At 34.5% G+C, this 13,191-nt stretch overlaps 1 protein-coding gene across 1 annotated transcript in view; it reads right to left on the reverse strand.

Moving 5' to 3' along the window:
• Positions 1 to 13,191, reverse strand: part of PACRG (parkin coregulated) — a 247,184-nt gene that overhangs the window by 100,123 nt on the left and 133,870 nt on the right. The window contains exon 4 of the mRNA XM_054196731.1: positions 6,778 to 6,949. Coding sequence (XP_054052706.1) covers positions 6,778 to 6,949 — 172 coding nt within the window. The remainder of the gene's footprint in view (positions 1 to 6,777; positions 6,950 to 13,191) is intronic.

Raw genomic sequence — 13,191 nt, forward strand, 5'->3', positions numbered from 1 at the left:
ACTTTACAGAATCAAATCAGATTCCCCAAACTTCCATCTCTTTTCTAAAAAATAAAGTTTAGTTATAGTTTATATATATATATAGATAGATAGTTTATATAGAGAATATATATATTATATATATAAATAAAGTTTATATATATATAAGGTAGTTATATTTAAAGTTATGTTGACAATTTAATTATCTTTAATTTGTGCTGGCCTTTAATTACATTCAACCCTTTTATCAAATACACCTGTGAATTTATGTTTAGAAATGCACTGACAGTCTCCATTTTCTATTTAGGTCTCACGACCAAGGATAAAAATCAAATTAGTTTGCATTCATATCTCCCCCCAGCCCCCAATTGGTAAACAAGGCACCTGTTTTAGAAAATTCTTTGCCTGAAGCAGAACAAGGTACACTGAGCAGGTCTCCTGCGGGGCAACAAGCACTCAGGATAAAGATGCTTCGATTGTTGTGATCCACTTAATCTTGTTGATCAAGGGCTTCTTTTCTTAAATTCACAGAGTCAGGTTTAAAGAACCGTTCTCAAAATGCTATTGATTAAAGTGATACATACTTCTCTTACAGAGAATTTTGTCCAAAACTTTCAAAATGCATAATACGTAGCTACCTGAACTGATATAATAGAAGTCTTATACTAATTTTACAGAACAGTAATGAAGGCTGTTACAAAACAGAGTGTTTCAATCAAGAGTGAATAGAAACAAGAATAACAACCTTGTGTTCTGTACTTTTTTAAAGTCAGGTACAATCCTGAACCCATTTACATTATGGATGTACAGATATTTCTTCCAGCACAACTGAAGGAGTGATGTGTCGCAGTGAGGTGATGGGAAGGAGGAATAGGGGGCAAGGCATAAAAACCTTAGGCCAATTTTTTCATCAAAGTCTTTGTCCTCTAAAGCCAAAGCCTGAGGTGTAGTAAAAGCTAAGATCCATAACTAAATCATTGATACTCGCAAGAAACATGATCTAGCAGAATACTGACGAGAAAGTCAGTGGCTTTTTTTTTAGCTTTAGTTGTGCTTGTAACTGTAGTGCTTTACTAGGTCAGCACCTATAAAACTTGAATTCTATTAACATTTGCAGGCCGTGTTTCATTAACTAGTATAAAGAATACACTGAGAATAGAGTCCCCAAAACCTTCTCAGTGGCTATGCCATCTTACAGCTTTTCCATCCATTCCTAGACGCACATTCCTTCCCCTGTGCTGCCTCAAGCTACTGAACTGCATTGAGTACCCACCCGCTCAATGAAAACAGCTTTGTTACCTATGAAATATGATACCATTTTTTAAAAAGATTTCAGGAAAGATCTGGGGAACAAAAGACTGGTAATGTTGGCATCTGTACTGCAGAAATTAATATAGTGTTCTAAATGTATTGCAGGTCCTTGAAGAAGAAGAACGTGGGCATGAAAAGCCTGATAATACAGTTTTCTTAGACTTCTGAAAAGTATTTGATAAGTACGTCACTGAAGGCCTTTGAAACTCAGCTGCCATGGTTTCCATATAAATAAATAATTGTTTTGAGATAGAAAATGAGGGCAACAATAAATGGCCACTAGGAGTACCACTAGTAGAGCCTTGCAGGAATCTGTGCTGAAGTTAACATTTTCCAGTAGATTCATAGGTGATTTGAAAGAGATGTTAACTAAGGAGGAACGAAGTTTTCTGATTATACCAAGTTATTCTGGATGCCAAAGATAGGGGCTGGTTCTGAAGAATTGCAGGAGGACTTTACAGTACAGAATGACTGGGTGATAAAATGCCAGATGAAAATCAGTACTAATAAATGTTAAATATTAATAAATTAATAAATTCAGGAGAGAATAGCTCTCATTGCAACTTAAAAAGTGAGAGATGTTAATTGCAGATTTCACTTCCCAAACATGGATGAGATTTCTCATTATGGAATGAGAAACACAGTTTCTCCTCATAGACAGGGGTAAAGAGTAGTAATAAAGAATCCAGTTTCCATACCATTTGAAACTGCTTGAAATGACCAGTTTTGAGCAGAAGAATCTAACGTAAACCTTCTAATTGCAATCACTTGTACTGGTTGATGGAGCCTACAGGGGAGATTTGGTATTTAAGAATCAAGATGATTTTTTTTTTAATCAGAGACCATTGCTTTCTTTAAAAGAATTTTTAGTGTATAAACCCAAGTTTGTTTAGAGTTGATTTTCAGTCTGTGATCTTAACAACCAGACCTGGTTCTCAAGAGCAACAGTCAGTCAGGAGGAAGATAACAATTCCATTAAAGGTTTAATTTACTTTCTGTAGATGACAGAAATCAACTTACATGATTTGCAGAAAGAAAAAGACTACAGCCCAGAAAACCATATTTATTCCATAAAAATATTTCAGCATCCTGTGAAATAAGGAAGTACTTAATGACTATTAAATACTCTTAAATACAGTGAAGATATACGAGGAGAAATATAAATGTGCTTAGAACAACTGCTAGCAGCAGGTTCAACTTTACTTATTTAAATGCAACAATTACACTGATTTGACATTAAATGTGAATTAACTACACTGTTGTCCAAGAAAACGATACACATTTTACATGCAAATAGAATGTGGAGAATAAGAAAACAGAAGTCAGTTTAATTTAGAAATTTATTAAACAGTAAAAAGTATTCTGTAGGTGACATGGAAATTTTCAACAGTTTAAGGTGTCCTTGATCTATTGTGTCACCGAAGGGATTTTTAACAGCACGGAAAAACCCTCAAAAAGGAAAACGTCAATGTTCCTTAGGATGGAGATTATTCTTTTTGGACTCAATCAGAAATGCTGGTCTGCCGAGTCCAATTGTGTAGAAACAATACTTATGCTTAAGTCACAATTTAAGCGCAAAGATGTGAGCCTTATTGGCTTTTAGGCCCCAAACCAGATTGCCTACATGTCCGTTTTAGGCTTCACAGCACAGAACAGAAAAGGTTCTGGCAAGTGGGTGATCCAAGATGCTTAAGTGTTTACTTTCACATTATTTTTTTCATTAGCAAAGCTGCATCAAGATGTTCCTACTGATTATCTCTACTCACTTACTCTAGCTTCTGTGCTGTTGCATACTATTCCTTCATTTGTGACAGTACAGCTATAAACTAGACCATCGAAATGATCAGAGTTTAAAAGTAATGCCACTGAAAATATTTTGGGTTTGTGGAATGGAAAATATTTCAGAATTGGTGGTGGTGGTGGTTTTTTTTTAACACATCTAGATGTGAGATTCACTGAGTTGCTCCACAAACAACTGCATTAGCAGAAGTCAGTTGCAATGAACTGGCGTGTGGGAGCTAGAAAAATTGGTCACTTTGTGTGTGAAGGGGTTGGAAACTCCTACAACTATGTTGCCAGCAAAGAAAATGTAAATGGTAGCATGCTCACTGCCTTTGAAAGGAGAGGACGTGCTTCCACACACTGTGTTGGATGTCCCTGATGTTACTCATGGAAACATCAGGCAAAGGTGTAGAAACTTCCTGCCCCCTCAGTGTTTATGCCTGCATGTGTGTCTCATGTCGAATCTGGAGGACTCTGCAGTCAGGAATCTCAGAGTTGCAGAAGCCTGATGAAAGCAAGTGAAAGGATTTACAGCTTTTCTGATTTGGCACTTGTTATGGTAAATGTAATATCAAAAGCAATAATTTGTCCAAAAAATGAGTATCAAAAGGAAATTTACATTGCCATAATGACTACACAGAATTTACAACAGGAGTTTTCCATTGACAAGCACATGGTACAATAGGCACCTCTCACTCTCACACCCCTTTTCTTGGCTATTCTTGGCTGGCTATAAGTAATGGTAGGCCACAAGTGAGTTTTAAGATACATCAGCGCATTATTGGAAGACATGGTGGGGCCAGACAGATCCCTCTATTCCCTAAAAAAAGGGAACTCTCACGTGTCCTACAGGCAGCTTTGCTTGCCACCCCAGAGGTGTGTGCCTGGGATCTGTTCTGCTCTGTGCTGCCAATGGAGTTTGTGATGTGGGGCAAAATTAGCATCCTTCTACCTCTTTACCTATCTGAAATATGAAAATAAAAATATGTATCTTTCTGGCAAAGAAGATATTCTGCTGTGTGTTGTCAATCAGAACTTTCATAATACCTCTACAAAGTACTTTGCTATGGCCATATATCTCAACTTATGAATCTTTGCTCTAGTTTAAATAACTCAGACAATGGGTTTGCCTCCCCTTTCTGTGAAAGAGAGTGAAAAATGTTAACACCTTAAAGTATTCACATTTTCTGAGTTCGGATTTCTTAATTTTTAGTTGGATTCATTACAAGTTTGACATATACACGTAATTTGTTTTTTCCTAGTTTTTATGCCATGCAATGACTACATTTATAAACTATTTTATCATGTTTTTCCACTGCAACACAGAATATATTTGGAATTTTTATTTGGAGAAATCAAAATATATTTTGAACATTTTTCTCTTTGAGAAATCGGTGTCTCCAACCTGAGATTTCTTTTCTTCCTCTGAATTTCCAAAAGAAAGAGTGTCTTTCAATGTACCAAACAAAAATAAGCAATTCTTTTTCAAATAAATAGCATTCTTCCATATTACTTTAATCACATTTCAGATATTTTAGGAAAGGAACTGGACCTGTTAATTTCAATTATCTGCCTTTTGTTGTTAGATGTCTCCTTAAATCATTAAAATATAATACAGAATACTGATATTTAATTTAAAATGTTTTTAGAGAGCAGTTCTTTACTAATATTTTCCTTTGATGAACGTGCAGGAGAGAAAACTGCTTTTAAAAGCATTCTATCTGTGGAGTTATTTTTCTGTCTTTCTTTTATCCCTTTGCCCTCCATCATATATATTACCCTGCCTAACAACCAATTGATTCACTCTTTCACAGTAGAAATACGGTAGTGGTCTAGAAGAAGACTGGTTAATCAGATATAACTCACCCAGTGGGACACTTTAGAAACAGTAATATGTGTAAAACATAGCTGAGTTTATTGTGGATGCAGCTGAGTCACAGAAATGTATAGCTCTGACTACACTCCTATATTACACAGTGATAGCAATTTTAAAAACTCTTAGGAGTACACACTTTTGGGTTCCTTGAGATGGTGGTGTGTTTTTCTAATAGTAATATGGCTTTAATTGGGAAGAAGCTTTCATCATTGATAATACTTAGGCTCTTCACACATTAAAGCCGGTACAGAAGCTTTTTTTAAATAAAAAAACAATTAGCACTGTACAATAAAATAAAGCAGAACCAACAACTTGATTTAGCTAGCATATTCTTGAGTGTTTTCCAGCATCATAAATTATGACTTGATTTCAAAGACTATATATCAAACCCCTATAAATATCCTCACCCAGCAGTCTCTAATGCTAAAAGCTGTGTAACAGCTAAAGCTTCCAGGTAATTATTTCTAAGCCAGATTCTGGTCTCAGCAAGACTTTTAAATCCTAACTGAATAGCTACTATCATAAAATTGCAGTCTTTTCTGAAGAAACGATTTCAGCTTTCAAAGAAAAAGAAGAAACTACTATAAATATATTTGGGTGGTGTTGTAAATACAGATTTAAAGAAATGGCATGATTTCTCTATTTATATGTTTCCTTTTCAGAGAGAAAAAAATGCAACATTGTTTTCACAACCTTTCACAAGTATCACTTACAGAGTAACCATTCTGAATATTATATATTCCTTTTGACATTTTCAAAATCTACAGTAAGATAGAGATTATGACATCTATAATTAATCTTTTTAAATGGAGAATAAAATGAATGAAAAAGCCACAATTCTGACCCTTCCAACACTCTTATTTCAATATTATTGGTCTCCGAACTACATGCCCTTTCCCCTTTTCCAAAACTGTATTTGACACTATTCATTCTGCATCACAAATACAATGACTCCATTTTGTTCTGTATCTGCATGGATGCTGAATCACCTTAGGAAAACAGGAAAAAAGACAGCAACGATACCATTCATGATCAGCAATAAAACAGAAACCAAGTTTCTGTTTTAACTAACTTTTCTAACTAAAGAAGGATGGTGGTTCAGAATAATATCACTTCAAGGTACTGGTCTAAAAAAACAGGAAGGACAAAACAATATATCTGAAAGACTAGGTTTTTCAAGAAAATAAGTTTTAGTTTTAGTGGTATTATAATTGTATTAAAATAATTTATTATCTTTCACATATTTTTTCTACAAAAACCTACGTCTGAATATATAAAAACTTCAAAATTAATATTTTTTAAATGCCAAAATTTTACATACAACATTAATTAGTCAGGCAGAACTCCCAGTTTAGATAGATATAGATATATGTACAGGCAAAGTAATGAGAATGATGACAGAAAAGATATCTAGTGAATAAGTATGACAACTGTAGAATAAACAAAAGGACAAAAAGAAACATAATTCCCTAAGTTTCACCTGTTGATTTCTCCTGTCATTTTAGATAAATTAATTTATACAATAATGGATTCACATAATAAATATACAAAATCAGGTAAGAAAATGTCACTTCACATTTCCAAGACCAAAAGCCACGTTGTAATAAGAAAAATACTAACCAAGCAGTCTGTTCTTCTGGATTACTGCATGTACCAGGTGACTGAAGGCATAATCCTTCTGGGCTTATGCCTTACAATTTACTCACATTTGCCATAGTCTTCACGAAATACACACTCTGACATGTTTTATTGCTTAATTAGCAACTTATCAAAAATCTACACTATATAAATGCAATTTTAGGGATTTTTTTTCCCACATGTTCACCTACTTTTTATTGGGATAATGAGCTCAGGAACGACAGGAAGAATCTTGTTTCCACCATGTTCCAGCATGTCATGGATTCCTTGACGAGCAAAAAAGTCATATGGAAACGTCATTTCACAAAGCCCATCAAAAAACAAAGGTAGATAGTAATGATAGTCCAGCTTTTCAATCTCTACCTGAAAATACAAAATAAACAAACAAATTAATGTAATTTTTCATTACTAATACAACGTGATCAGGCCAAGAGATAACTCATGCCATCTACATAGGCGTGTTTAGTAAATAATAATTCATTTTGTATCACTGGAGAATATCATTAAGTCTCACATATGGTTTATGGCCAGATATTGAAATCCAGAAATATTAAACCTAAAGAAAGGAATGAAAATGAGTATGCCCCCATATATTGTCATTTTTTGATAAGTCAGTACCAGATTCTGATATTATTGCTTATACACCTTACTTCGTAAGTTACCCATAGGAATAAAACCAGCCATTTTAAGAACAAAATTCTGTTTATTTTAGAAAAATCTGATCTTCACTTGGAGACTCAGAAGAAAAACTACAAGAAAGAATCCTGTAACCAACAAATATCCAGCACAGCACAAATATCAATATTTGTACAGGATTCCCAACTTTATAGGTATTAACATAATTTGTTTTCCTATTCATTTCGGGAGCAGAATTCTAAAGAAATTCAATGGGTCTCTACTGTGAAAAAAAGGTAGAGAAATTAGGTACCTATTTCTAATAGGAACCTCCCTCCAATTCTGAAATACAAAGTGTGCTAATCTTCCCAAGTTAAAGACTTCGTGAGGGATTTTGCACGCTATCCTAGTTTTCTTCCCATTTCCTTCTTCTACCCATCAGCACTCTGATATTACACACACTTAGGACAGCCAGAGAGAACCAGAAGTTGTTTTCTTTCAGGCTGTCAAAGCTCTGAATACAGCTAAGAAGTGATTCAACAGCAAAGCACTTTCTCTGAACAGAATATGATCCTCAAAATCACTTGGAGATCGATCCATCTCTTTAGGCATCCACTTCCATCTTTAAAACACTGCTTAGCTGCTACCCTAGTTTTCCAGCGAGACTATATTTTGGAACTGGGTAGATGCCTCCTCCTTCACGTCTAACAAGCTTTGTCACATAGACTAAGCTGAAGCTCCAAATATCCTTAAAAAAATTGTCAGGTTAAGCAAACAAATACCCAGCTCTGAATTTAGGGCCAGTAATCACATTCTCACGTGAATTGTGGAAGAAATATCTGAAATAAAGCCACCAAGAATTGAACTTGGGTTTTACAATTCTTGTGTAAATCCCATAGTCAGCAAGTAGCAGACATACATTCCCTGTTTGCAGCTATGACTCATTTTCCTTCCTGCTTGACTCTGAGCAGATCTGAATCCTGGTCTTGCACATCTTAGCTACTGACTTGACTGCTTCAGTCTTTCATGTTGAAACTGATCCATTCATGAATAATGAAAATTAATTGAAACAGACACTTGAAATTAAGTCCTTTACATTTGCTTTGACCATCTCACTATTGGCAGGCATAGTGCCAATTACATATTTGCATCGTCTCACCTGCACTGATTGTTAATCTCCTATAGAAGACTAAAAAGAACAATTGCATAATACCTATTCACCTACGTGAATGAAATCAAGTCCCTGTAACGAACCATGTAGAAGAAGAAACAAATGAAACTCACATTTGCTATTTTCACACCATATATGATGGCTTCTCTGTAATTTTTGCTCATTGGCTTTTTGTTTCACAACAAAAAACACCTTTCTCAGATGCTTTTAGGGTAAATATCCCAGGGCCAATTCATAAGAAAGTTCAAAAATAACTACATGAAGCAACCTGCCATGAAGATCTTCACAGAACAAGAATCAGAAGACATTTAAATTCCTAAATTGATGGGGTTTGTATTTCTTGAGGACATTTAGCATGCTACGGACAATACTTTTGAGATGGTAAAGGAAGTCTGCCCCCAAAGTCACTGAGAAGAGAAGACAACAATGTGGCAATTATGAACTTCTGGTGACCAAGCCTAAATCAGAGGCCAAATTGCTCATTACAGCAAGAAACTTGTATCAAGTAAGAAATGGCCAGGCAGTCAAAATATCATTGACAAAAAAGCAGGACCAACAAGAAGCACTTTTTTCCTGTTCTCTGTCAATAGGACAATAAGATGTTCTTCAATATTTTTAGGTTCTAGTTTGTAGTTTATAAGATTATTAGATTGCATTTTTTGTTACAGAATATTCTAGTTTTGGAAAATTGAAAACAAAACCTACAACACCTACTTGTGTCTGGGGAAAGCTTTAAGATGTGAAAGAGACAGATACAATTAGTATTGTGTGGGCTTTTTTTAAACTGGGGGAGAGGCTGTTTCACAAGGAAAAACACCTTTATCAGATAATGTCTGATTAGATTATTTATTTTATTTTTAGAATCCATTCCTTACATGGATTTTTGACAACTCTTTCAAAATTACAAACAATTTCTGTGGAAAAATATCCTTGATGGATACACATCCATGTTAGACTACTGAATCAGGATTTGCAACTATTTTGCTCAAAACACATATAGTAGAAGCTCTACTTTCTTTTCTGCCACTCTTCACTAATATCTCCTCTAACTGTATCTACCAGTTATCTTTCTTCTCAAAGATGTGATATTTCTGATACTATGAGCAATTTTTCTCAGGTGGTCTTTGCCCTTGAAATATGCTTTTTCTGTTTCAGATATAAAGAAAGCTTATGTGTTCAAAAGCTTGTCAATGTTTTTCAGTGATAATAGCTGGCCAATAAAAGATATTACTTTTATCTACTGACTCCGTCTTACAGTCATGCATTATGTATATGTATGAATGATATATTAACTTTAAGGTGAATATGATTTCTGTGTTTAAAAACAAATCGGATTTTTACACATGACACAAAAGCTCTATTATGAAAAAAATCTCTACAAAATATAAGTATGAGAAGCTGTTGATCATAAAGACCATAAAAAAATTTGTGTGTACTCCTCACTTCTCAATTTGTTCCAAAAGCATAAGTGTCTGGCAACTGGTATGGCTCTGAAAAGGACTCTGATTTATAACTCCTTTCTTGAAGTGTCAGCTGTCCAAGCATACAGCCAATTTTTACTTAGCATTTTGTGCTCGATAATAACTCCCACAATATGGAAGCCAGAAATATTTTGCCTTACATTCTACAGAGTGAAACCCTTTCCTTCTGTGTTTACTATTTAGCTGTTAAAAGTAGCTATTATACAGTTGTGCAGAGAAAAATGTGATTTTTCTGTTTACGCCCACAAAATTCTTTTGTTTTTCACATCCACCCACAAAAAATGCTGATTAAAGCCCAAATTCTTGGTAAAACTTTTCCATATCTGATAATAATGCTGCAACCATGGATTTTAAGACGAAATCTCACAATAACTATGAACTTCTGTACTAGTGGTTTGTAAGTTGTGAGAACTCAGCCTCTGAATTTTCAGTAAATAGGCCAACTAATAAAAATTGATATATTATTATAAAAGATGATCACACAACAAAACCAACTGTATTGTAATGAGTAAAATCTTCTGTTTCATGAAACTTCCATGTCACTTATGTATACTACTTATGTATACTAGGTGAAAAAGAAACAACATACAGTTTATAATCACTGCTTTATCAATATGTATAACCAACGCACAAGGTGGGAGGAAACTAATGGCAGTATCACCAGCAGAAAATCTTGTCCAGCAGAAAATCTGCTCCTATGAAGCAGCTCATAGTGAGAGGCAAGTCTGCTGAGATAATGAAAACACAGATAGAGTCTAGGTTGTATACACTAAAAATAAGCTTCATGGCTAATCTGCCTTTTAGATGAAGAAAGCAAGCTATTTGAAAGAACTTAAAGGTTTGACAGTAAGGATGCTATTGGCCTTTCTTAAATAATCATATTCAAAGTAATTTGGTAATCTATAAGGCAAACCTGAGTTTTAGAAGGTAGTGTTTAAGATACATGAACAAGTTAATTTTCCATCTCATTTCACACAACTGATTACATAATACTATACGTCTTTGATATGATTACCCAAAAATTGGACCTGATCTCCCAGAAACATTATATCTAGCTGTTTATGTACTCATTCAATGTCTTTATCTAAGGTATTAAAATTAGGTATAGTAAAAGAAACTCTGGAATTGTTGGCTTGATAAGGACAAACAAGAGTTTTTATAAGGATTGTAAAGATTTTGTGAGGTTTCTTTGGTAAAATAATAGTACCTTTTAAGATTTGTTTTCTGCTCTATACAAGCTATTTCATCTCTAATTTCTAGGTTGATGGAAAGAGAAAAGCGAAAACATTCTTGAAGTGTCTCGGTTTTGAACTTCCTTTCTTATTTTTCTTCCAAGACTTCTTTCAGCCTTCTTTCAAGGTTTCTTTTTTTTCCCCAATATCTTCTACCCATAGTCAAGATGAAGCCTGTACATTGCACAGGCTTTGGATTCTTGCTTTTAGTATACTTGTCTCTTGATTCATAAGAGGATGTTAGTTTTAATCTCCACTATGGAGCAAGTAATGCTCACTAGTATTTTCTACACATGATTAGATGGAGTTCTTAATACGGTAACTTTGCTTATGGTACTTATGGTTCAAAGAATTGTTACATAGTTAATAATTTTGAATTTACTGCATTCCCTATTGCCTCCATGTTGGTTACAAGAGTAATGCTGTCAACAATAAAAATAGTTGAGAAAAGCTAGGGAGAGATATTGTTCTATTTTATATAATATAGCAAGATATAATTCAGTTTTCCATAGTATTCTCTGTATCTTGATGTCCTATTGCTCTTTTAAATGAAATTGGAAGACAGTAACATTTAAGTCTGAAAACTGAAGAGCAGTATGATGAAAAGGTTCCCAACTATGATGTGCACCTTAAAGTAAATGTAGTTCTAAACTCTTTTCTCTTTCTCATTTTAGGGGCACATAATCAATAATTATTTTCTAGATATTATTCCTATCTGCCCAGTGAGGTTCCTTCTAGCTCCAAAATGAAGCAATACAACTCTGTCCCTGCAGACTAATTGCCCCGTTTGCCTCCCTCCCTCTCCATTGCTTTCTCTCAGCTGACATTGCTGCCTAATCCGTGTGGATTCTTTTCAAAATACGGGGAAATACTCATAATAAAATACACCCACTTACTTTTGGCTCATTCTTGATATGTATGAATGAGAAGCATGACTGAAACAGAAGTGGTTTGAATAAAATTATTTGGCAATATGGCAAAGTCAGTTTATTCATAATCTACTGTAAGCAACACTGGCTAGACCTGGATATAATCAAGACCTCTGTAATATTATTGAAAAACAAATACTCACATTTATGTCATTACAGCAGACTAGGGCTACTGAGATGAGGAAAATTAATAGTCAGGATGAAGGTCATATTGTTCCCTAAATAGGATCAATGATTGGGTGAGAAATGGGGGCAAGTAGAAGGAAGATCTAAATTTGTGTGAACTCCTCCCCAGCTAGAGACAGGGTTAAAAACCAGCCTGAAATCTCTTCCTATAAATGCAACCTAAGATTAATTTTTATTTAAGAAATGGGTTCTGAGCTACATATGTGAATCTCTAATAGTCTGTGAGCTGTGCCATACAGAAGATAATCTAGGACATTACTGGGGGGAGGGGATTCTATCCTTGCATTTTCATAAATCTTTTTAATTGTACTGCCTGGATTTAGATTTTATAAATATACACTTCCCCGATAATACAGATCAGGCAGGTCTTGCCAATATACGGGAGGGACAGCAGGATGACAAAAAACCCCTGGATTATGAGATATAGGCCTTATAGTATGACATGCAATGTTAAATTGACATACTAATAGCTAGGATTTCTGCTACAGTATAGGAGTTCATCAGTGTGATGTAGTAAGACAGGAAAAAAAGCTAAGCAGACTAATTAATCACTATGATGCAGATATGAAAAGGGCAAATACTATTTTAAATTTATGAGATATTTCTAGTATAGATAGAAAAGCATTAATTCTACTACATAAAGCAGTTGTGAGAGCCTTGTTGTTGTTATCATCAATTTGCCCTAATATAAAATATCTAGATTTTATTCCCGTTAATTCTTCATTGGAAATAACAGGGACAAACTGATATATAGGAATACCCCAAACTGAAAAAAGTAAAGGAAATGAAGTGTTTGTTAACTTGTTCTTATTTATTTGGATTCTGACCACATTACATTATCCGAGTCTAGTGATTTCTAAGAAAGCGTGTATAATATACTATTATTCTAATACAGCAAATAGCTGTAGACTACACTTAAAGGATTACTTTCTTTTAATTGATGGGTAGCATTAAAAATAGAAGATGAACGCACCCTGAGAAAAGTGCTCTG

Source organism: Rissa tridactyla, chromosome 3, assembly GCF_028500815.1.
Source record: "Rissa tridactyla isolate bRisTri1 chromosome 3, bRisTri1.patW.cur.20221130, whole genome shotgun sequence".
NCBI classification, from domain to species: domain Eukaryota; kingdom Metazoa; phylum Chordata; class Aves; order Charadriiformes; family Laridae; genus Rissa; species Rissa tridactyla.